The sequence below is a fragment of the Coregonus clupeaformis genome, chromosome 11 (genome assembly GCF_020615455.1).
Source record: "Coregonus clupeaformis isolate EN_2021a chromosome 11, ASM2061545v1, whole genome shotgun sequence".
Lineage (NCBI taxonomy): Eukaryota > Metazoa > Chordata > Actinopteri > Salmoniformes > Salmonidae > Coregonus > Coregonus clupeaformis.
This window is the reverse complement of record NC_059202.1, coordinates 13,715,034-13,741,112: the sequence shown is the minus strand read 5'-3', so window position 1 is coordinate 13,741,112 and position 26,079 is coordinate 13,715,034. Positions and strand designations below refer to the sequence as shown.

Below are 26,079 nucleotides of genomic sequence, written 5' to 3'. Positions count from 1 at the left end.
GGAGTATGCCCCTGGCTATCCATAAATTAAAAAAAACAAGACAATTGTGCCTTCTGGTTTGCTTAATTTGAGGAATTTTAAATGATTTATAGTTTTACATTTACTTTTGATACTTAAGTATATTTTAGTAATTACATTTACTTTTGATACTTAAGTATATTTACAACCAAATACTTTCAGACTTTTACTCAAGTAGTATTTTACTGGGTGACTTTCACTTTTACTTGAGTCATTTTCTATTAAGGTATCTTTACTTTTACTCAAGTATGACATTTAGGTACTTTTTTCCACCACTGTGTATAGCCTAATCTGTAATTATTTGTATCCCCTAGCATATAACGTATATGTTGTTCCTGTTTGTTTGTTTGTTTGTTTGTTTGTATACGTCCTGTATGTATATGTTGGTGTTTTGTGCAACAACAAAAAAATAACAAACAAAAAAAGAGAGCAACTTGCAATACCTTAATGTCTGTGCTAGGCTATTTTGGTCCACACGTCATTGTGGATGGATCTTGTTTTGGATAATTATTTCCGCTAATTTAATTACGATAGTATTTTGCCTTTAATAAAATATTTCATTAGCTATACGCGTATGTGAATGTATAAAATGTGGCCGGGAGTCAATTCTGTATTTTCCAATTCAAACATTTTGTGGAAGGTTATCCAAAAAGAGACGGCCTCATATGCTACATACAGTACGGTAATGGGTGGGTATCATTGTTCCGGGAAAAGGATGTCCTGTTTTTTATTGAAATAAAGTTCTGAGAATTTTCAAGAGGAGTTACATTCTCTACTCTTGTTTGTTAAGGCATCTTACATTCTCTACTCAAGTTTGTTTAAAGCCATCGGATGAATGCTGTTACAGACAGTGTGGCATTTACATGGTGTTTGGTCGGAGTTCAGGTATGTACAAAACATACAGGTAGCCTACACAATAACCCTCTCTAGCAATAGAAATGTGTTGATACATTTTTCAATACCATACTATATGCCTGTTTGACTTTAATTTAATGTAAGCATACCTCTCACAATTACAACAATTAACATAGGCCTTGTTGATTTTTTTTATTGTCTATGACAATAATTCAGTAATATATTATCAATGCACTCATGATTTTATAACATATATGTATTTTCTTGCTTTTCAAGAGCTGATACACCATAACACAAAACATATGGGCTGAGTGTGCAAACAGGAATGTGTTGTGATTCTCTTGACCAGGGTTGCCAGGTCTAGCTTACATTTTAAACAAAGACGACTCAAAACTGCCCACAAGGCCTGAAAACTAGGCCAAAATATGTTTTCGTGCAGCAAGAGAGGAGTTTCCATATTTATCCAATAAGCCCCTTTTCCATAACATTATCGAGCGAATTAAGACGGAATATCGACTTAACTTGTAACGACAAGAAGCAAAATCTAGTTTTCCATCAAAATAATAATTATTGAAGCTAACGTGACTAAAGGAATTTGAATATGTCGCAAGAGAAAAGATAATTCGCCTTTATTAAACTCACCAGATCATTTTCCATCCATCAATGGATGGATGTCCATTTAACTGGTTTGACTGCTATGAATAAGCAATAAGGCCTGAGGGGGTGTTGTATATGGCCAATATACCATGCTAAGGGCTGTTCTTATGCACAATGCAACACGGATGCCTTGATACAGCCCTTAGTCGTGGTATATTGGCCATGTACCACAAACCCCGAGGTAATTGTAATTCTAAACTGGGTCGTTTGAGCCCTGAATGCTGATTGGCTGACAGCCGTGATCTATCAGACCATATACCATGTGTATGACAAAACATGTATTTTTACTGCTCTAATTACGTTGGTAACCAGTTTATAATAAGTAAGCATTTCAGGAAGTACAGGATCCAGTTGCAGAGGGAGGTGTTTAGTCCCAGGGTCCTTAGCTTAGTGATGAGCTTTGTGGGCAGTATGGTGTTGAACGCTGAGCTGTAGTCAATGAACAGCATTCTCACATCGGTGTTCCTTTTGTCCAGGTGGGAAAGGGCAGTGTGGAGTGCAATTGAGATTGGATCATGTGTGGATCTGTTGGGGCGGTATGCGAATTGGAGTGGGTCTAGGGTTTCCGGGATGATGGTGTTGATGTGAGCCATGAGCAGCCTTTCAACTTGAATAGTGAGGCGATTTTGAGGTAAGAAGTGATTGTGTTGCCCAATAGCCTACTGGAATAGGCTACTGAGGATAGGGGTCTTCATCTCAATCACTAAATCAAATATGAATAATATCGATATGAACTGAATATGCTTGTCAGTAACAGCCAGCGTTTTCAATTTTTTACCTGTAGCCAAATCTGATTGAATGTTACCGTCAATCTAATGGATTCTAACAACAGCTGAATGGCAAAAAAAATTGTTTAGATAGAGCTGTGACCATGATCACAATTGATAACTTCCAATTGAATTACCTAAACATAGACATTAATAATTGCATAATAACACAAGGCTACAACAACAATAAACAGAAGTTATAGGCTACTTATTAAATCCATTTACCAGCTCCAGGTAGGCAACACAAGTGGCACAAAATGATTTGCAATTACTCCATTGATATCGTCATTTCAGCATATTTATTGGTAGGCAAGTAGCCTACAATGGCATAGACATTAATAGGCTACTTGATGGCCAACAGATGCAAGTGTATCATTCTCCACATTTATTGTCAGTTTCATTGTGGACATTTTCCCATAACAGAAGAATGCAAGGGAGTTCCAAAATTTCCATTTGAAATTTCCACATGCGCAGCGCTCTACACCCAATAACTGAGCATGCGTAAAACCCTTCGCTTGATCCGGTTTTCCATAAGCAAAGTCGACATTAGCATGCAGTTTAAACCACCTCCGAGCGAATTTATGTAATGCACACTAGTGCGCCTAAAGTCGTTTTCCAGTGCTTTGTCGCAATTATTTCTTGATGTGCATCAGTTCTTGCGCATTAATATGTTTTATGGAAAAAGGGTTGGAAATACGTGTCTCCATAATGACAATAGCCTACCTACAACTGGTAAAAAGTTGTCACGATGTGCGCGCATTCTGCTCAGGCTCCTCAACTGCCTGCTGCAGTGCTCTCAACACACACACACACACACACACACACACACACACTCATCAACAGCCTGCCTCACTGCCTGATAGTCAGCAGCAGCAGGTCACAGTGAAATATATGTACTTTTATTTGTTGAGAAATGCCATGGCTCAATTTAGAAGTAGCCCAAAAACCTGGTACCAATACATTTTCACCCTCGACATCTTTTTCAAATTAACTACATTTTCTGGAAAACGGCAGACATGGCAACCCTGCTCGTGACATTTATAGGCTATTCATCTTATTGGTCTAGTTAGAGACCATATCATTGATAGTCACAATTTGAGCTGTAGACTATAAAGGACATTATTTGGCCCTAATTTTACAGCCATTGATAAACTTCCAAATGTACAGCATATTGATAGTAGCCTATAATTGCTACTACTCTGTAGTAAGCCATTTTCAGGAAGATGTTGATGAACAAATATCCAGTTTGGCTGACCTTTTATTAAAGCACAGATTGTTGCAAATATGCTAACCTACCTACCAGTCTCAATTTCTCTTGAAATAGATCAATTGTTTCTTGTGTTATGGTGTTTGTCACATGTGCAGTTGTGAAATGGGAAGTGGGGAGAGAATCTACTAGTCACACTTGCCTATGCACATTTGTTCCATGAGGCCCTTATCAGACATAATCTCCATGACATGTTCCTGTGATTTTTGGCTGTATCTTGACTTGTGTTAGTTGATACCCCGTTCACTCACCTCCGGCACAACTGATGCTCATATTCTGTATTTTGCTTATTAGGTAGCACAGTGCCGTAATGACCAGAACAGATCATATTTGAGGTTCAGAAGCTCCTATTTCACATTGAAGTGATGAAAAACATGATCAGAGGTGTGTATTTCCCCCATTTATTGTGCAAGTCAACAATGTTCCATTTGATCAGTACACTGAAAACATTATTTTGAATAACGAAACATAATATTCTGTTATATAACTTAACCTAACTTAAAGGGGCAATCTGTAGTTGTGACATATATTTTTGGACTTATAAATTAATGATGTATACATATTGATTCTTGAAGAATATAACTTAATGAGCTTAGTTCAACTGTCACACCCCATCAGAACCCAAATATAAGCTTGTTTTACTCCAATGTTTGTAAAACATTGTAAATGTAAACAAACACTGTATAGCCTAAAAATAATAATTGTGATATCATGGATGGTAAGCCCTTGCATCCATAGCTCTGTCTATGGCCCATCCCTCAGGTTTTTACCAACACAGAGGTGGGGTGAGGCTTTGTTATAGGCCCTTTAATCACTTATCACTTTATCAATTTACACTTTCAGACATCGTCATTGTGCAGCATCCTGTTTCTGTGTGTGTACCACTGAACTATAAGGTGACTCTGAGTGTGAGAGCAGAGGGAACCGGTATCCTGAACTACCAGTGGTTCAAGTCTAATAAAGAGGAGGTTTGTGGTTGTTGACGATTTTTGTCATTCTTGTCTGACACAGTATTATGTTGTCAATTCATAGAGTAACACAGTATATATGCAATGAAATGGTTAATGTTTTTTAGGTATTTGGTGGGACCAGAGCAGATCTGATTGTCACAGCCCAGAGGTCTCAGCTCTACATTTGTCGCGTGAATGACCAGTTCTGCAACTGTGTGTTCAGTGAATGGGTCAAAGTAAAGGTCCTGGACATTGCTAAACCAGGTATAGGAATTCCCTAAATTAGTTACCAGTTATATGATAATAACATGTTTGTAGTACAGATGTTTAAAACTTATTTGATCAATGTAGAGCACCATTTTGCCTATAATGTATTGCTATTGCATTTTCTCTTTCTTTTTTTCTTCAGGTCTCCCAGTAGCATGGCAAGGGGAGCCCCATATCGCTGTACACCCTGTACCCCAGACTGTCAGACAAGGGGAGAGACTCACCCTCTGCTGCACTGCCTTTGGCATTCCCACCCCTCACTACCAGTGGTACAGAAATGGACATCCTCTGTTGGGCAAGACCACTGACACACTGCAGGTAACACCAGTGTTTATTTACTCCTGCACTGAGGTCATCGTGTTTACTCTGTCATATCATTTGCTGGCTGAGCCAACCATGCTTCACCACTCCTATGCAGTGATGTAGTGGTAAAGAAATTGGTGGGTAAACTCTGGTCGAGGTGAAAAAAGTAATGCTCCCTATACTTTCAATGCATTTTTCCCAAAAAGGTGGGTCAACTATCGTGCAAAAAAAGTGGGTTAACTGCGTTTACTTGTGTTTACCCTATACCTCTGGTCCTATGTAAACATTGTAATTTAGAATAACTTAGTTAATATTTAACTGAATGTGTTTGTCGCTTGTAGATAGAGAATGCAGAGGCAGACCATAGAGGAACATATCTCTGCCATGTGTCCAATGTTCAAGAAGAGAGATGGACAGAGCCAGCTGATGTTGATATAGGTAAATGGAAGTGGAATGCTGCTTGAAGGGCATCTGGGCAACAAAAAGGAAATAATGTTTACATGAAGTGAACATACTGTGAGTGATGATGTCATATAGCTGAGTCTTCCTTTTGTGAATGCTGCTCTGTAATTATAAACAGATGTGCAATAGTGAACATGAAACCCTCACAGTAGCACATGACAAAGCACTAGCAACAGTTATTTTAAGTGTTCAGCTTTACTATTAGCATTTTATATTTTCCCTGACAAAGTCTACCACATAATTCACTGGAAAGTAATTATCCACTTTTCACTGAGCTAGTGGAAGAGCGGTATGTTCAGATTTCTGCACATCCCTCCCACAAGTGGGTCTTTCCATTCCGCTGACGATTTAAGGTACTTTCCCTTTGTTAAAGACTGTACTAGAAGGAAGTTGTCAGGCTCTAAAAAGTGGTCAGGGAACTAGCCTTTGGATGTAGGTTCCCCTTTAACATTTGTATGTTTTCTACATTATGGCACATCAACAACATTCATATTTCAAAATCTTTACGAATTTGACCCAACCAGTTTGAATGAAAACTAGGAGGCCTTTTACACTCTCATATTGTGTTAACAGATTGAAGTGTTAAGTTATGCACTGATTTTAACCTTTGTCTTTTATAATTTTTTCAATCTCTTTCAGTGCCATCTAATCAACTCACAGGTATGGCTCAGTGGAAATACAGTATCCGCTTGAGGTATTTTTAGAATGCGGTTTGAGCATTATGTCATTGAAGTGGGGAACTGTTGTACCAGTATTTCCTGACATGTGCGGTTTCATGTTTCTATAGTATAATTAATTAGCTGTTCTCAAAGTACAGTAAGTTGACCCTGATTACAAATTCCACTATGGTCTTTTCATCCAGCGACTGACAAAGTGGCCCTGCTGATTGGTAACCTCAACTACTCCCACCACCCGGACCTGATGGCCCCCACTATGGATGTCCATGAGCTGGCCAACCTGTTACAGCAGCTGGGCTTCAGAGTGGTGTCTCTACTGGATCTCACCAGGGTGGAGATGCTGGCGGCCATTGACAAGTTCCTTCTCCTGCTTGACAGGGGCGTGTATGGTGAGTTCAATACTGTACAGTATTCTGATGGTTACATTACAAGGGAGAATGTATTTTGAATTGAGTGTTTTTCAGAGACTAGAAAACTAACGATGACACTATTAACTGCCTTAGACGAAAATATTTATCTGTTAAGCGGAAACTAGACATCGTAGTCTTGTTAAGTTCCCACTTATTCTGCCCGTTTCGGTTGATCTAGCTGGTGTCACAGGTCATAATCTTATGCTGCTGTTTAGAGATCTAATTAGTAGCTTGGTGTGAGAGTGTGGTTTAGCAGGCAGATAAGAGGCGGAAAGGAGAAGCTTGGGCCTGTAGTGTTTGGAGCGACATGCCTTGCTATGTATAGCTGTTTCTGAGGCCTGTAGCACTTCTACTTGGCAGATTTATTTAGCGCCGGTAAAGGGCCTTAAGCAACCCAGCAAACTGTCAGCTTATCTACCTTTTTATATTTGAGTCAAATACGCGCATTACATTTTATGTGGCATGTAAACATTTGTAAGAGTTTGACATTTTCTGTCTCATCTAATAATCCATGCTTGTGTGTTGATTGGCTGTTATAGAAAACAAGGTCAGCTTAATGTGAAAACCAATCTGAAAAGTAGCGACCTGGCTTTTTTAGGAGTTTTTAGGACCTGCACAGTTTACAGATTCAAAACATGCTACCTGAAATTACCCGACTCAGCTGCACAGCGATGCAAAGCTACCGGTAGTTTACCAAAGTTACTGGAATCTTCAGTAATTTTGATAATTAACAGAAAATATATGGCAATCTATTGTAACTTTGGTAATTTATACTTGAAAAACTTTGTATTCATACATAGTATGAATTTTCTTATATCTGTGTCCATATTGTCCATGAGTTTCTAGTAGATATACCATATGGTTCAAGAGAAAATCCCTAATTAATGAAAAAAGCATCTTATCAACCATGTCATTATTTTAAGTTAACTCTTTCAACTATTGACTTTTTTCACAACTGCCACCAGTTTGACGCTGAAACATCGACAACAAATACATACTGACATAGTAAAATAAATACAAGTGTATGAAAAAATAAATAAAGGATATTTCATGCTGAAACCTTCATATTAAACCCCAATGGTATTTACTAAGTTGATGGTTTATATTTAGGATAACGATTTACAGCTTTATCATAAAGAAATACAAACAATTAAAAAATAATGTGATAAGGCCACACAGGGCCACTAGATGTCTTGTGATATATTACATAAAATCCTTGAAGGATACCAACATTCTGGTAGTTTACTGGTAGTAATATACCCTCCCTTTGCAACCCTACACATAATATATAGAGCATAAGCAACATAATATTTTGTTGATAAAGGACAGGGTCAGTGTTGTGTGATATTCTACAGTATATGATTGCTAAAATGAAACATGGAACCTTGTTTGACAGATGCCAAATTAGATCTGTACCTCTCGCTGAACTGGAGTATACTTTTCTTGTGCTCTGAATTTACTCTTATTTACTCTATGAGAGACTTTGCTTTTCCTGTTCACGCAATGTAACATGTGTTCGCCACTAATTTGATTTTAATCTGATGAATTAACAGCGATCAATGGTAAATAACTAAATAGTTATTTTGGTGTAGAACTGAAAAACATACAAAATATACAACTAACATAATGCTGTCCCCCACAGCCCTGTTCTACTATGCTGGTCATGGGTACGAACGTTTAGGGAGAAACTATCTGGTGGCCATAGACGCTCCACAACCATACTGTCCAGAGAACTGTGTCTGTGTACAGAGGGTCATGCGCAAGATGCAGGAGAGACGGACTGCATTGAGTGTGGTCTTACTAGACACCTGCAGAACATGGTAGGCCCCTGATGGACACCTCATGTTACTGTTTGTTGCTCTACTTCTTGTACAACTTTTGTACAAAGAGTATTACAATTGTGGAAGGACTAAAACAGGTGTTAAGTTGCATATTTGTATTTTAAGGTACAACCAAGATTGCATAGCTTCTGAAATAAGGCCCTTGGTACCCATGGGAAACACAGTGTATGGATATGCCACGTATGTATTTTTACTCAATGTAACAACAATTGATTTATGAGTGTTCATTCATGGCCTGAAATCTAAATGACCTGTCTTAACAGATGTGAAGATGCAGAGGCTTATGAGGTACAGGATGGAGGGAAGAGCACTGGGATCTTCACCAAGTATCTGAACAAGCACATCCTGCAGCCAGAGCAGGTCACCCACATCCTGGAGCAGGTGTCTGAGGGTCAGTGTTATTGTATGATAGGCTTTGATCTTATGGAAAGCCATTTTAACATATATTCATATAATTTTTTTATATAAATATTTGTATTTTTCTAAATATAAATAATGGAATTTTCTATATCAATAAATCAAAAAAATTATATAAAAAAAAGCATTACAGATAGCAAAAAAATACAAATATGAATTTTTTATATCAATAATTCCCCATTGGATTTTGATATTGATAATTGCTATTTTTTTTATATCAGTCATTCAAATGATTTATATAAAACATTTAATTATTGATATCAATAATTTGAATGATAGATATATTCTTTGTTGTTGATATTGCTAATAATTGTTTCAATATAAAACACTCAAATTATTGAATTATTAACATTATTATTATTATAGTGATAATCTGAATTATTGATATTGAAAATGTCATTATTGATATCAAAAATACAATTATTGATATCAAAAATGATGTGAAGATTAGCATATATTTAGCATAATTAAGCATAATCTGTATCTAAAATTGTATCTAAAAATTGATTAAATTATTTTTTTCCTACCGATGAAAGACAAATTATAGAAAAGAAAAAAGAAAATGTCTTGATTACGTACTGTATGCCTTCACACCCCATAGTTAATACTTGGTGAAAGCACCATTGCCAGCCATTACATGTGTGAATCATTTTGAAGAAGATGAGTATTGGGGTGGCAGCATCATGTTATGGGTATGCTTGTTACCGTCATGGACTGGGGAGTATTTTAGGATCAAACGAAATATGAAAGGAGCAAAGGACAGGTAAAAAGTTAAAGGAAAACCCACCATAGTCTTCTGAAAACCTAACCTGGCGATAGTTTTATTTTTCAGTGGAACAATTACTCAAATTCTAACGCCAAAGACACACCAGAATGGCTTTCCATGAAGTGTTGAGTGTTCCTGAATGGTCTAGTAGTCTCAGTCTTGACCTAAATCTGCTTGAAAATCAGTGACAACTTAAACATTGAGTATTGCTGTCCATCAATGATTCCCAAGCAAATGTACTGAGCTTGAGCAATGTTGACAAAAACAATGGATCTATGTTGCCCTAGGAGTTGCGTAAAGCTGGTAGAATCTTATTCCAAATGATTCACAGCTGTAATGGCTGCCAAAGGTTAACTCTGGTGTGAATACATACGCAATCAAGACATCTTCATTTTACAGGTTTTATACATTTGGAAAAAGAATGTGGACTAGGTTGTGTACATCAGTAGGAAAAATATCAAATGTAATTTTAAGGCAGCAAAATGTGAAGACTGTCCAAGGGGTGTTTAGACTTTCACTAGGCACTGTATGTAATACATGCAAATGTAATACCGCCCCCATGAAGGTCATTAAAATATAGTTTTTTATATCAATAATTCAGTTATCGATATAAAAAATTTGAATTATTTATATAAAAAAATATATGATTGATATAAAAAAATATATATATATATTGATGTATGACGGTGGCTTTGCTTTTAGTACTTCCCTCTAGTGGCCACATTCTGCAGTCTGTGTGACTTTAACATTTCAGAATGGATGTTTTGACATACTATTAACACCAATCCATGACTCACATTGAAAACCCCAGGGTTTCTCTTGACAAATAGGAAAATTACTTTTGACTAAAATTACAAGATATTATGCAAGAGAGACTAAATTCCCTGCTAATAAGAGCAGAAGTGTGGCTTTTGGTTCCATTGCTCCTCTGTAGGAGATGTACAGTAGTGTCTGTAAACAGGGTCAGTGTGCAACGTGTTGTTGTCTACTTGTTGGAGCACAGACATGATGACATCTAAATGTTTATCCGTCACTGGCTACTCCCCCTGGTGTTTACCCTGCAGCAGGTACCAGTGGGCGGAGCTTGGAGGGGTAAGCATGCTTGATGGGTCTCTCTGGTAACATGACTTTTTGCGACAGAGCTGCATTAGCATGTGACCTCATTCTCTAGAAATTCACACTGTTGGCCAGAGCACAGCAGGAAACCTGAGAGCGGTAGGTTTAAAGACAGCTGCTCTGCCGTGTGTGTGTGTGTGCGTGCGTCCCTACACTGCTCTCCTGTGGTCATTTAGCTCCAGTGACAGTGATCCTGCATAGCTTAAGACAGCCCATCCAAGGAGGTGGTGGTACAGGACTGTATAGCCTGTAACAGTTGGACCTTGGCACAGAAGCTCACGGCTTAGATTAGAGATATTTGCTGTATGTTAAGATTCCTCAGATGAGTTGCACCGTTACTCATAATAGGTTTTATTTCAGGGTTACAGCTTAAATACATTTCTGAAAGTGTTACAATTGTATTAATGTCTAGGAAATAGTATTCACTGAAGTGACACAGATCACATCACAATCACATCATGACACCATTTTATTAACAATAAACACATCGTTCCCAGAAACTCCTTTGAGGAATCATGATCTATGTCCTTCTTGTCTTAGGCTTATTTATACATGGAAAGATAGTTGATGATGAACTGCTGTCCAGTCAACTCTAATGGAAACATGGCGAAGACAGCTTGCTTAAAATATGTACTGAATCCAGATCCTCTGCAAGGCTAAGAGTAAGCCTGTAGAAAAATCAAGTGTAATATATTATAAAAATAAAGCAAACTGGATGGAATATGCACAAAATTCTTTTTAAATCTTCAACATAGGAATGCTACCAAAAAGAACTTAATGAAACTGGTTACAATTGACGGAGTCACCCATAATTCACCAAATGATATTTTGAAGGAAGAAACAAAGTACTTTAAGCATATGTTTTCTTTTCAGTCGCCTCCATCTCCTCTAACTGAAGCTAATTGTAGAGATTATTTTTCTATTGATAATGTCAAATTAACAGCCACACAGAAAGACTCATGTGAAGGTGAAATTACAGAGGAGGAACTTCTGGATGCAATTAAAGACTTTAAGTCCGGGAAAACTCCAGGGTTGGATGGCATACCAGTCGAGGTATACCAAACCTTTTTTGATATACTAAGAGGACCGCTCCTCCGCACACTCCACTGGCTTCCAGTTGAAGCTCGCATCTGCTACAAGACCATGGTGCTTGCCTACGGAGCTGTGAGGGGAACGGCACCTCCGTACCTTCAGGCTCTGATCAGTCCCTACACCCAAACGAGGGCATTGCGTTCATCCACCTCTGGCCTGCTGGCTCCCCTACCTCTGCGGAAGCATAGTTCCCGCTCAGCCCAGTCAAAACTGTTCGCTGCTCTGGCACCCCAATGGTGGAACAAGCTCCCTCACGACGCCAGGACAGCGGAGTAAAGTAATCCTTCTACCCCCCCCTTACCCCAAATGCAAATTAATTACTTTAAAATCATACAATGTGATTTTCTGGATTTTTGTTTTAGATTCCGTCTCTCACAGTTGAAGTGTACCTATGATAAAAATTACAGACCTCTACATGCTTTGTAAGTAGGAAAACCTGCCAAATCGTCAGTGTATCAAATACTTGTTCTCCCCACTGTATATTATATTTACCTATTTGCTTATGGTCTTGCCTACGCCTAGCGAACAGTTTTTTAAATTATATGAGAAATAAATATTCAATTTTATTTGGAACGGCAAGCCAGACAAAATTAAAAGGGCATATTTATATAATGAATATGAATTCGGAGGACAGAAATTATTAAATATTAAAGCATTAGACCTATCACTAAAAGCTTCAGTCATACAAAAGTTATACTTAAATCCGAACTGGTTCTCAAGCAAATTAGTAAGATTGTCTCACCCAATGTTCAAGAAAGGCCTTTTTCCCTTTATTCAGATTACAACCTCTCACTTTCAGTTATTTGAAAAGGAAATAATCTCCCAAATATCACTATTTCTAAAACAAGCCATAGAAAGTTGGTTGCAATTTCAATTTAATCCTCCAGAAACAACAGAACAAATAATGCAACAAATATTGTGGTTAAATTAAAATATACTAATTGACAAAGAAACTTTATTTTTTGACAGAATGTTTAAAAAAGGTATAATCTTCATAAATGATATCATCGGTAGGACTGGTGGAGTTATGTCGCACATGCAGCTAACAAAAACATATGGAAATGTCTGCTCTACCCCAAAATTACAACCAAATAAATGCAGCCTTACCGCAAAAGTGGAAGAGGAAAGTGGAAGGGGGAGAAAGTAAGGAACTTGTCTGTCGGCCTTGCATTAAAGAACATAATTGGTTAAGGAAAACTGTGATGAATAAAAAAAAGTATATCAGTTTCACTTAAGGACCAAAGGATTGACAGCCGTCCCATATAGATTGCAAAATAGTTGGGAAGAGATCTTTGACGTACTGATCCCATGGCATAGTGTTTATGAACTGACACGCAAAACGACACCGGATTCAAAAATTTGAATCTTTAAATTTAAATTATTATATAAAATTCTTGCTACCAATAGAATGTTATTTATATGGGGGATACAATCTTCCCAGCTCTGCAGATTCTGCTGTGAAGAGACAAAATCATTAGATCATTTGTTTTGGTTCTGTCCATTTGTAGCTTGTTTTTGGACACAGGTCCAGGAATGGCTAAAGGATTGCAATATTTACCTGGAGCTAACCTTGCAGATAGCATTACTGGGTGATCTGAAAAGTCATAGTCAATCAATCAATAATATAATAATACTTTTAGCAAAAATGTTTATTTTTAATTCACAATCTGTAGAAGCAATGAGAATAGAAAGGTTCAGAACTTTTGTAAAACATCACAGTACGGTTTAAATATATATGGCAAATCCTATATGGATGGTGTTAAGAGATAGATGGGAGGTATTGAATAGAGTTGAAGGATGGGACTAATAACAAATAACAACAAATAATAACAAAGATAGCTAATAATGTAAGCATACTGTGTCCATAATAAGTATATAGGTTGTATGTTGGGAGCTTTTGGGAAAGAGCACAGTTAGAAAGATATGGCATATAGAAGCAAACCGGATGGACATCATGAAAATGATCGGAGAGGTTGATAGTAGAAGAAGTTCAGGAGCAAAAAAAAATATATATATATATAATAGAATTATTGTAAAATTAGCTCTGTCCATAAGGTGTAGATAGTAAGGATAGAACAGAAGTAGAGGCCTGGGCATTGTTGTTCACTAATTTACTCCAAGTAGGGAAAGGATGGTGGGGTTGAAAAGTAATAAAGGGGAGTATATATATATTTTTTTAAACATGGGGGATTGGAAGTGATGCAGACAATTACATTGATAGAAGTTACAATCTATCTGCAATATTAAGCTGATCCACCCCCCCAATTTTAAAAAAAATAATCATAATAAAAAAATAACATAAAAAAAGAGTAAGCCTGTATCCAGACACCTGCATAGGGTTTCAGTGTATCAGTTTCTGATCTGGCCAACAATGCCTTATACAGTTGAAGTCGGAAGTTTACATACACTTAGGTTGGAGTCATTAAAACTTGTTTTTCAACCACTCCACAAATGTCTTGTTAACAAACTATAGTTTTGGCAAGTTGTTTAGGACATCTACTTGTGCATGACACAAGTAATTTTTCCAACAATTGTTTACAGACAGATTATTTCACTTATAATTCACTGTATCACAATGCCAGTGGGTCAGAAGTTTACATACACTAAGTTGACTGTGCCTTTAAACAGCTTGGAAAATTCCAGAAAATGATGTCATGGCTTTAGAAGCTTCTGATAAGCTAGTTGACATCATTTGAGTCAATTGGAGGTGTACCTGTGGATGTATGTCACACCCTGGCTCTGGGACTCATTATGTTGAGCCAGGGTGTGTGCATTCTATGTGTTTATTTCTATGTTGGTAGTTCTGTTGGGTCTATTGCTAGGTTGTTGTATTTGGTTGTTCAAATGACTCCCAATCGGAGGTAACGAGTGTCAGCTGTCGGCTCGTTATCTCTGATTGGGAGCCATATTTAAACTGTGTGTTTTCACCTTGTGGTGGTGGGTTTTTGTTCCGTGACGGTATGTTTAACCGTGGACTTCACGAATCGTGTTTTGTTTATATTTAGGAACTTTAATTAAATAAAGTCATGTTTATTTCACACGCTGCGCCTTGGTCTACTACTCCTTACCCAGACGATCGTGACAGAAAAACCCACCATACCAGGACCAAGCAGCGTGTCCAGGAACAGGCAACCTGGACGTGGGAGCAGCGTCGGAGGGTCGAGAGGCAACCCCAAGAAATTTTTAGGGGGGGGCACACGGCATGGACGACGGAGGCAAAGATGGGGCGAATCCAGGAGGCCACCAGGTACGGGTTCACAGCCCTGTACGTCCTGTGCGGATGCCTCACGCAGAGTGTGTGAGGGTAGGCATCCAGCCAGGACGGGTGGTGGCCGCTCTTCGCTCCAGGTCTCCTATTCGTCTCCACAGTCCGGTGAGGCCTGTTCCTGCTCCACGCACTAAAACTACGGTGTGCGTCGCCAGCCCAGCCCGGCCTGTTCCTGCTCCACGCACTAAACCTACGGTGTGCGTCGCCAGCCCAGCCCGGCCTGTTCCTGCCACCCGCGACCAAGTCTACGGTGCGCGTCGCCAGCCCGACCCGGCCTGTTCCTGCCACTCGCACCAAACCTACGGTGCGCGTCGCCAGCCCGGTCCGGCCTGTTCCTGCCACTCGCACCAAGCCAAGGGTGCGAGTCGTCAGCCTGGTCCAGCCCGTTCCTGCTACTCGCACCAAGCCAGGGGTGCGAGTCGTCGGCCTGGTCCAGCCCGTTCCTGCTACTCGCACCAAGCCAAGGGTGCGAATGCGTCAGCCTGGTTCAGCTGCGTCCTGCTACTCGCACCAAGCCAAGGGTGCGAGCCGTCCAGCCTGATCCAGCCCATTCCTCGCTACTCGCACCAAGCCAGGGATGCGAGTCTTCCAGCCTGGTGAGGCCTGTTCCGGTTCCACGCACCAGGCAAAGGGTGCGATCGTCTGCCAGTTCCGGTCCATTCCTACCTCACGCGCCAAGCCAGGGGTGCGCGTCGGGAGGTCCTGATCCAGCAAGCTGGGTCAGATCGGACCGGGGGCACTACGGGGAGTGAAGTGGGGTGGTGGTCAAGGCCGGAGCCAGAACCGCCACCGAGGAGGTATGCCCGCCCAGCCCTCCCCCTGTTTTGGTTAGTTGAGGCGCGGTCGCAGTCCGCGCCTTTAGGGGGGGGTACTGTCACACCCTGGCTCTGGGACTCATTATGTTGAGCCAGGGTGTGTGCATTCTATGTGTTTATTTCTATGTTGGTAGTTCTGTTGTGTCTATTTCTAGGTTGTTGTATTTGGTTGTTCAAATGACTCCCAATCGGAGGTAACGAGTGTCAGCTGTCGGCTCGTTATCTCTGATTGGGAGCCATATTTAAACTGTGTGTTTTCACCTTGTGGTTGTGGGTTTTTGTTCCATGTTCTGTCAGTGTCACAGAGGACTTCACGTATCGTCATTTGTTTTGTTGTTTCGTGGTTGCTTTAATTTAATAAAGTCAACATGTTCGCTCAACACGCTGCGCCTTGGTCCGCTTCCTTAGACGATCGTGACAATGTATTTCAAGGCCTACCTTGAAACTCAGTGCCTCTTTGCTTGACATCATGGGAAAATCCAAAGAAATCAGCCAAGACCTCCGCAAAAAAATTGTAGACCTCCACAAGTCTGGTTCATCCTTGTGAGCAATTTCCAAACGCCTGAAGGTACCACGTTCATCTGTACAAACAATAGTACGCAAGTATAAACACCATGGGACCACGCAACCGTCATACCGCTCAGGAAGGAGACGCGTTCTGTCTCCTAGAGATTAACGTACTTTGGTGCGAAAAGTGCTAATCAATCCCAGAACAACAGCAAAGGACCTTGTGAAGATGCTGGAGGAAATGGGTACAAAAGTATCTATTTCCACAGTAAAACTAGTCCTATATCAGCAAGGAAGAAGCCACTGCTCCAAAACCGCCATAAGAAAGCCAGACTATGGTTTGCAACTGCACATGGGAACAAAGATAGTACTTTTTGGAGAAATGTCCTCTGGTCTGATGAAACAATAATATAACTGTTTGGCCATAATGACCATTGTCATGTTTGGAGGAAAAAGGGGGTTGCTTGCAAGCCGAAGAACACCGTCCCAACCGTGAAGCACAGGGGTGGCAGGATCATGCTGTGAGGGTGCTTTGCTGCAGGAGGGACTGGTGCACTTCGCAAAATAGATGGCATCATGAGGAAGGAAAATTATGTGGATATATTGAAGCAACATCTCAAGACATCAGTCAGGAAGTTAAAGCTTGGTCGCAAATGGGTCTTCCAAATGGACAATGACCCCAAGCATACTTCCAAAGTTGTGGCAAAATGGCTTAAGGACAACAAAGTCAAGGTATTGGAGTGGCCATCACAAAGCCCTGACCTGAATCCTATAGAACATTTCTGGGCAGAACTGAAAAAGTGTGTGCGAGCAAGGAGGGCTACAAACCTGACTCAGTTACACCAGCTCTGTCAGGAGTAATGGGCCAAAATTCACCCAACTTATTGTGGGAAGCTTGTGGAAGGCTACCTGAAACATTTGACCCAAGGTAAACAATTTAAAGGCAATGCTACCAAATACTAATTGATTGTATGTAAACTTCTGACCCACTGGGAACGTGATGAAATAAATAAAAGCTTAAATAAATCATTCTCTCTACTATTATTCTGACATTTCACATTCTTAAAATAAAGTGGTGATCCTAACTGACCTAAGACAGGGAAGTTTTACTAGGATTAAATGTCAGGAATTGTGAAAAACTGAGTTTAAATGTATTTGGCTAAGGTGTATGTAAACTTCTGACTTCAACTGTACATGCCTGTTTCCTAAACATTTCTTTAAGTTCACTTTTATTATCCACATGTTTGTATTTTAGGAGCCTTTACATCAGTCAAATAGTATTATTATTTTAATTTCAGTCCTACCATTAAACCCTCCTTAAGAACAGCTGTTACCTCGGCAGCATAGGCTAACCTTTAACCTGTTCCTCAGATCTGGGCAGAGACCCTTTCGTCACAGGCAAGCAGGCAGTGGAAATCAAACACACGCTGAAGGAGCCTCGCTCCCTCACAGATCCGGTCAGGACCACCGGCCACACTGGAGAACTACGTCTGAGAGACGCCTGCTGGAGACAGGCCAACGGTAAGCTTTAACACACCATAATATCGCCAATACAGACATGATCTTTACCCCATTTTTCACAATTGAAATCCAAAGACACTATTGATAAATTATTGTGTGTATGTCAAGTGCTGTTTTTATTTCAGATGTTTTAGCCATGGTGTATCTTTTGCTATGAAATAGTGTAACTGTTAAGTCAGTTTCTTGCCCTAAGCTAGTCTTAACAAGAGGAAAAAGCAATATGTTCACCCCTCTCTACACTCCTTTTCAGTTCTGTATGTGACATGGTTGTGGCTGTTACGATGTACAAACAGTGTGGTTTAGCATGAATCATGACCATCACACCACCATTCAAGGAGTTCTTGTTTATTGGTGGTGATAGCAGAAAGGGAACTTGTTTGTATATTTTTAAAGTCAGCCATAAGCTTATTTCACTCACAGTGTACCAGTTGTCTGTATAACAGAAGGGAATATACTTTTTTTTTTTTTCCCAGTCACATAAAAACATACTTCTCTTGTATTCTTTCTTCAAATAGAATGTTGTCGTCACTGAAGCTCCACAGAATCCCCATATATATTTCTGGCTCAGATTAAATGGAAAAAAATAGTAACTGCTACTATAAACTTCTTCAAGGACAAGATGACGACCTTTTAAAAGCAACATTTCTTAACATGGCTGCCTAACTTTCTTATCACATCTATCTAGTCTGCATTTTAGAGATGCTTTGTTGTGTAGAATCTGTATCTTAAAACTGTCTTTTTTGTGATGTCCTCCCACACAGACCTACCACGTCAGAAGTTGCTTATTTTCACCTGTGGAGTTGAGGTGGAGGTCAGCTTCTCAGCCTTGTTCTCCAACGTCATGGTTGCTTTTGGCACAGTGAAAACCACTGGCCCCAGAGCCCAGGACTGCACTGTTACTCTGAGGAGCACACCTGTGAGTGACATCTTGACTCATACTTGCCGCTACCTGCCACACTACCTAGAGGGCAGGACTTGGTGTACAAATAGCCCTTATTAATAAGCAGTTTGATTTAGTTGCATGACTTCACATGACACTACAGATAAATATTTGAGTGAAATTACTTTTTAACTCCTTGTGAGACCTGAGAAATGTATGTAACCCTGATAACAAAACTGAAAACTGAAGGTTAAGAAAATGTGTTTAGGTGCTAAACTTTAGAAGGTTCTAAGAGTGGGTTCTGCACAAGGTGTATGAACTATTTCCTGTTGTGGTCACATCTCAAGGCTAAAACTGTTGTATAGATATGTATCTGAACCTGACATGGCATTACTCTTTGTAATTGTGAAAGTTTATTGCTCATAAAACAATATTATATACAGTGGGGGAAAAAAGTATTTAGTTAGCCACCAATTGTGCAAGTTCTCCCACTTAAAAAGATGAGAGAGGCCTGTAATTTTCATCATATGTACACGTCAACTATGACAGACAAATTGAGAATTTTCTTTCCAGAAAATCACATTGTAGGATTTTTTATGAATTTATTTGCAAATTATGGTGGAAAATAAGTATTTGGTCACCTACAAACAAGGAAGATTTCTGGCTCTCACAGACCTGTAACTTCTTCTTTAAGAGGCTCCTCTGTCCTCCACTCGTTACCTGTATTAATGGCACCTGTTTGAACTTGTTATCAGTATAAAAGACACCTGTCCACAACCTCAAACAGTCACACTCCAAACTCCACTATGGCCAAGACCAAAGAGCTGTCAAAGGACACCAGAAACAAAATTGTAGACCTGCACCAGGCTGGGAAGACTGAATCTGCAATAGGTAAGCAGCTTGGTTTGAAGAAATCAACTGTGGGAGCAATTATTAGGAAATGGAAGACATACAAGACCACTGATAATCTCCCTCGATCTGGGGCTCCACGCAAGATCTCACCCCGTGGGCTCAAAATGATCACAAGAACGGTGAGCAAAAATCCCAGAACCACACGGGGGGACCTAGTGAATGACCTGCAGAGAGCTGGGACCAAAGTAACAAAGCCTACCATCAGTAACACTCTACGCCGCCAGGGACTCAAATCCTGCAGTGCAAGACGTGTCCCCCTGCTTAAGCCAGTACATGTCCAGGCCCATCTGAAGTTTGCTAGAGTGCATTTGGATGATCCAGAAGAGGATTGGGAGAATGTCATATGGTCAGATTAAACCAAAATATAACTTTTTGGTAAAAACTCAACTCGTCGTGTTTGGAGGACAAAGAATGCTGAGTTGCATCCAAAGAACACCATACCTACTGTGAAGCATGGGGGTGGAAACATCATGCTTTGGGGCTGTTTTTTCTGCAAAGGGACCAGGACGACTGATCCGTGTAAAGGAAAGAATGAATGGGGCCATGTATCGTAAGATTTTGAGTGAAAACCTCCTTCCATCAGCAAGGGCATTGAAGATGAAACGTGGCTGGGTCTTTCAGCATGACAATGATCCCAAACACACCGCCGGGCAACTGAAGGAGTGGCTTCGTAAGAAGCATTTCAAGGTCCTGGAGTGGCCTAGCCAGTCTCCAGATCTCAACCCCATAGAAAATCTTTGGAGGGAGTTGAAAGTCTGTGTTGCCCAGCGACAGCCCCAAAACATCACTGCTCTAGAGGAGATCTGCATGGAGGAATGGGCCAAAATACCAGCAACAGTGTGTGAAAACCTTACAGAAAACGTTTGACCTGTGTCATTGCCAACAAAGGGTGTATAACAAAGTATTGAGAAACTTTTGTTATTGACCAAATACTTATTTTCCACCATAATTTGCAAATAAATTCATAAAAAATCCTACAATGTGATTTTCTGGATTTTTATTTCTCATTTTGTCTGTCATAGTTGACGTGTACCTATGATGAAAATTACAGGCCTCTCTCATCTTTTTAAGTGGGAGAACTTGCACAATTGGTGGCTGACTAAATCCTTTTTTCCCCACTGTATGTACAGTACATGAAGGTACAAAGGCTGTCAAGAGTGCACATGTAATCATCTCCTCTTTCCTCTGTACACTCGCGGCAGTGGTGGTCGGTTTCATTTAAGATGAGGGAGGACAAAAAATGTTTTATGAGCATGGCCTTATTTCTATTACAGCATATTGGATGACTGTCATTCATATTCCATTCACGCAGCTCAATGTAACACCGATAGGTTTAGCTACTACATTATACTAAAATTTTCCCTATACCCTTCATGAGGTTGCTACAACTTAGCTTATGAATAAAAGTTTATAACGTAGGTGCACAGGTCGAGAGAAAAATGAGAGTAATCAAGGTGACAGACATTCAATACCGCCTTGCACACTCTTGCCTGCATCTAGCTGATCTAGGGTGTAATCATTAGTCTAACAGTTGCAAACGAGAGTTTCTATTGGACAAATTCAGGTATGTTTATCCCCGTTTGGTTTCGTTTAAGAAAAGTTTTTCAACAGAATCGGCGGAATGAATACACCCCTGATCACACGCAAACATAGTTCACTTTCATAGCAGCCACATACAAACAGCATGATCAATTTGACCATTGTATAATTCCTTCTCGCATCTACGCTCTCTCCTCTTCTCACCTTTTCCCTTTGCTTGTGGACTTCAGTGCAAATATCAGCTGTCTGTGACCAAGTGAAAAAAACGTTCCAAGCCCAACCTTCATATCATAACCGCTAATTGCTACACACAGCCTACATCGTTGTCACCATATTAGCTAACGTCATAGTCAGCACCAACGCATTACTAAACCCACTACAATCATGCAGTACAGTCAACAAGCAGTTTAGCAGTTACACCGGCGGGCCCCTGTGGCAATAAATTAATACAACCAAAAGCTTACCTTGACTTGGAAGAGTTCCAATGTTGGATAGCCATAGCCAGCTAGCTAACATAGCATCCCTCTCTGTTTGAGCCGGGTGTTTGAGTAGGCTAAACTAGCTAGCTGCATTCGCTAGCAAAGTGAAAGTTTTTTTTTAAATACAACAAAGTATAGCTAGCTGTCTATCTCTCTCTTGCGCCTCCTTCATTTCTAAAGAAATGAATTTGTTAAAAACTGTTCAACTATTGTCTTTCTCGCTCTTTGAGTCAACTACTCACTACATTTTATGCACTGCAGTGCTAGCTAGCAGTAGCTTATTCTTTCAGGACTGGATTCATTCTCTGATCCTTTGATTGGGTGGACAACATGCCAGTTCATGCAGCAAGAGCTCTGATAGGTTGGAGGACGTCCTCCAGAAGTTGTAATAATTACTGTATAAGTCTATGGAAGGGGGTGAGAACCATGAGCCTCCAAGGTTTTATATTGAAGTCAATGTACCCAGAGGAGGACGGAAACTAGCTGTCCTCCGGCTACACCATGGTGCTACCCTTCAGAGTGCTGTGGAGCTACTGTAGACCTTCATTGCAAAACAGTGTGTTTTAATAAATTATTTGGTGACATATTTATATTAAGTATAGTTTTATCTAAAAATAATAACTTTTTTAATGTTTCACTATTTTTATTAAATTCACTGAGGAGGATGGCCCTCCCCTTCCTCCTCTGAGGAGCCTCCACTGAGGCATACAGTGTATTCGGAAAGTATTCAGACCCGTTTACTTTTCCCAGACGTTACAGCCTTATTCTAAAATGTATTAAATTGTTTTTTTTCCCCCTCATCAATCTACATACAATACCTCATAATGACAAAGCAAAAACAGGTTTTTAGAATGTTTTGCAAATTTATGAAAAATTAAAAACTGAAATATAACATTTACGTAAGTATTCAGACCCTTTACTTAGTACTTTTGAAGCACCTTTAGCAGCGATTACAGCCTCAAGTCTTCTTGGGTATGACGCTACAAGCTTGGCATACCTGTATTTGAGGAGTTCCTCCCATTCTTCTCTGCAGATCTTCTCAAGCTCTGTCAGGTTGGATGAGGAGCGTTGCTGCACAGCTATTTTCAGGTCTCTCCAGAGATGTTTGATCGGGTTCAAGTCCGGGCTCTGGCTGGGCCACTCAAGGACATTCAGAGACTTGTCCCGAAGCCACTCCTGTGTTGTCTTGGCTGTGTGCTTAGGGTCGTTGTCCTGTTGGAAGGTGAACCTTCGCCCCAGTCTGAGGTCCTGAGTGTTCTGGAGCAGGTTTTCATCAAGGATCTCTCTATACTTTGCTTTATGTGCCTTTTGGCAAACTCCAGGCAGGCTGTAATCTGCCTTTTACTGAGGAGTTGCTTCTGTCTGGCCACTCTACCATAAAGGCCTGATTGGTGGAGTGCTGCAGAGATGATTGTCCTTCTGGAAGGTTCTCCCATCTCCACAGAGGAACTCTGGAGCTCTGTCAGAGTGACCATCGGGTTCTTGGTCACCTCCCTGACCAAGGCCCTTCTCCCCCGATTGCTCAGTTTGGCTGGGCGGCCAGCTCTATGAAGAGTCTTGGTGGTTCCAAACTTCTTCCATTTAAGAATGATGGAGGCCACTGTGTTCCTGGGGACCTTCAATGCTGCAGACATTTTTTGGTACCCTTCTCCAGATCTGTGCCTTGACACAATCCTGTCTCGGAGCACTACGGACAATTCCTTCGACCTCATGGCTTGGTTTTTACTCTGACATGCACTGTCAACTGTGGGACCTTATATAGACAGGTGTATGCCTTTCCAAATCATGTCCAATCAATTCAATTTACCACAGGTGACTCCAATCAAGTTGTAGAATCATCTTAAGGATGATCAATGGAAACAGGATGCACCTGAGCTCAATTTCGAGTCTCATAGCAAAGGGTCTGAATACTTATGTAAATAAGGTATTTCTGTTTTTTCTGTTTAATACATTTGCAAAAATGCCTGTTTTCACTTTGTCATTATGGGGTATTGTGTGTAGATTGATGAGTAAAAAAAATAATTTAATTCATTTTAGAATAGGCTGTAACGTAACAAAATGTGGAAAAAGTCAAGGGGTCTGAATACTTTCCGAATGCACTGTATCTTATGAACAGCACAGTTATTTTCATAGTTTTCATAGTCTGCCTTCATAACAGCAGTAACAACTAAAGGGGCTATCAGTCATTTAACAATATTTCCCTTACACAAGAAATATATGCCCATATATAGAGATCCTTGCTATTAGAAATGGCTGAAGTGAGAAACAAGAGCAGGAAATTTTGGCACAACCGCTTTTCAGGTTTCTGCTTCTGTGAAGTAATAATTCATTGGAGCATACTGACATCTAGTGGTTCAATGCATTATGTTCTCCCTACTCACTCTCCCGTAGAGTCTACCACTTGTTATGCACTATGTAAAATAACAAGTGGGTATGACAGGTTTTGCTGTAGTTGCCTGATGTATCTTATTCCTGACCTCTGTGTTTAGGCAATGGAGGATATATTTTCTGGTCCTGGGAGGTCAGGTGAAATGGACTCTCTGTTGCTAAATAACTCGGTTGCTGAAAACCCTGACTGTAGCCTCAGAATTTGTGGCCTTCAAAAGCTTCAGGTAGGTTAACTATGTCTGGGACCCCATATTTAACATTTGCAATAAGCAATAATATGTCTAGAAATGTATACATACTGTTATCTAGCATTATTCAATGGTAAACTATAAAATCTGTTTTCTGTTCTTTTTTTCTCTCCCTGTTGTAAAGGGATCCTTAGTGATAAAGGTGGACCTACACTATACCCACATGGACAGAAAGCTGCGGCTGCAAGAGAGCAAACAGCTGGATATAGGGAAGCCTCTGGTGGCATCCTGTGATCTGTACAGGGGACAGCAAGCAATGGTTGCCCAGAGACAAGATGGTGCCCCTGCCCAGAGTATGGGCCACAGCCACATCTCACACAGCAAGCAGCCCCCACGTCAGACACTGGGCCAGCCAGGCCACCCCTTCACTAGGAGGGCAGAGTGTGCTGCCAAAGGCCCCACTGCAAGGAGCAATGAACCAGAGGAGAATGATGAGACTGAGCCTCAAGACTTTATCCATTGATTTTCCCTCTCCACGTCTATGGAAAAAGGATAGTCAAGTAGGAGTGACTAGTGTAGTCCATATGATATTTGCTGTTTAGGCATTAATCAATGCACATTATACAATCAGCATGATACATTCCCTTTCTCTGGTTAAATTCTATCAGTTTAATGGTGGTTATAAGGTTTGTATGTACTGTATACATGTGTGCATGTGAGTTTGAGGAGATTACATTATGTTCCGCTCAATACGCACTATTGTTATGTTCTCAGCATGACACTCAAACAAATGCAATATTTATTCTTTAAATTATCACAGAATGAAATATATTACACAATGTAAATGAGACAGTATTTTCATGTTGCACATCTTTTAGTTGTCTCATTAAATGCTTTCAATATTTGTATATGAATTTTTACAATTTATAGTTGTTTTTAAGTCATTGAAATTTGGAGCTATTGACATTTTAAAATATTGTCCCATGTACAGTGCCTGTACAAGTATTTATACCCCTTGACTTATTCAATATTTTGTTGTGTTACAGCCTGAATTCAAAATGGATTAAATTGTTTTTCCCCTCACCCATCTACACACAATATCCCATAATGACAAAGTGCAAACATATTTAGAAATGTTTTCACATTTATTCAAAATGAAATATAGAAATCTAATTTACATAAGTATTTAAACCCGAGTCAATACTTTGTAGAAGTACCTTTGGTGGCGATTACAGCTTTGAGTCATCTTGGGTATGTCTGTAACAGCTTTGCACATCAGGATTTGGGGATTTTCTCCCGTTCTCCCTTACAGATTTTCTCAAGCTCTGTTAAGTTAGATGGGTAGCAGCGGTGAACAGCAATCTTCAAGTCTTTCCACAAATTTTCATTGGGATTCAAGTCTGGGCTTTGGCTGGGCCACTCAAGGACTTTCATATTATTGTTCTGAAACCATTCCTGCGTTGCTTTGGCTGTATGCTTTGAGCCATTGTCCTGTTGGAATTTAAATATTCACCCCAGTCTAAGGTCGTTTGCACTCTAAAGCAGGTTCTCATCAAGGATTTGCCTGTATTTGGCTCGATTCATTGTTCCCTCTACCCTTACCAGTCTCCCAGTCCCTGCCGCTGAAAAGCGTCCACATATCATGACATTCAGGCCAAAGAGATACATTTTTGTCTCATAGAACCCCCAAATCTTTAGTCTTATGCTCTCAGAGTCA

At 40.0% G+C, this 26,079-nt stretch overlaps 1 protein-coding gene across 2 annotated transcripts; it reads left to right on the top strand.

Moving 5' to 3' along the window:
- Positions 1-746: 746 nt before the first annotated feature.
- LOC121576606 (mucosa-associated lymphoid tissue lymphoma translocation protein 1) lies at positions 747-25,260 on the top strand. Of its 2 annotated transcripts, none has more exons than XM_041889864.1 (15): positions 747-903; positions 3,859-3,948; positions 4,408-4,532; positions 4,640-4,778; positions 4,924-5,099; positions 5,426-5,522; positions 6,186-6,206; positions 6,409-6,612; positions 8,276-8,453; positions 8,580-8,654; positions 8,738-8,865; positions 17,827-17,976; positions 18,738-18,892; positions 24,276-24,398; positions 24,547-25,260. In XM_041889864.1, exons 2-15 carry the CDS (start codon positions 3,930-3,932, stop codon positions 24,883-24,885), a joined length of 1,929 nt encoding a protein of 642 aa, XP_041745798.1. In that variant the 5' UTR covers positions 747-903; positions 3,859-3,929; the 3' UTR covers positions 24,886-25,260. The 2 variants fall into 2 exon arrangements, with proteins under 2 accessions (XP_041745798.1, XP_041745799.1); XM_041889865.1 differs by lacking the exon at positions 747-903 and adding an exon at positions 2,068-2,161.
- Positions 25,261-26,079: the final 819 nt, after the last annotated feature.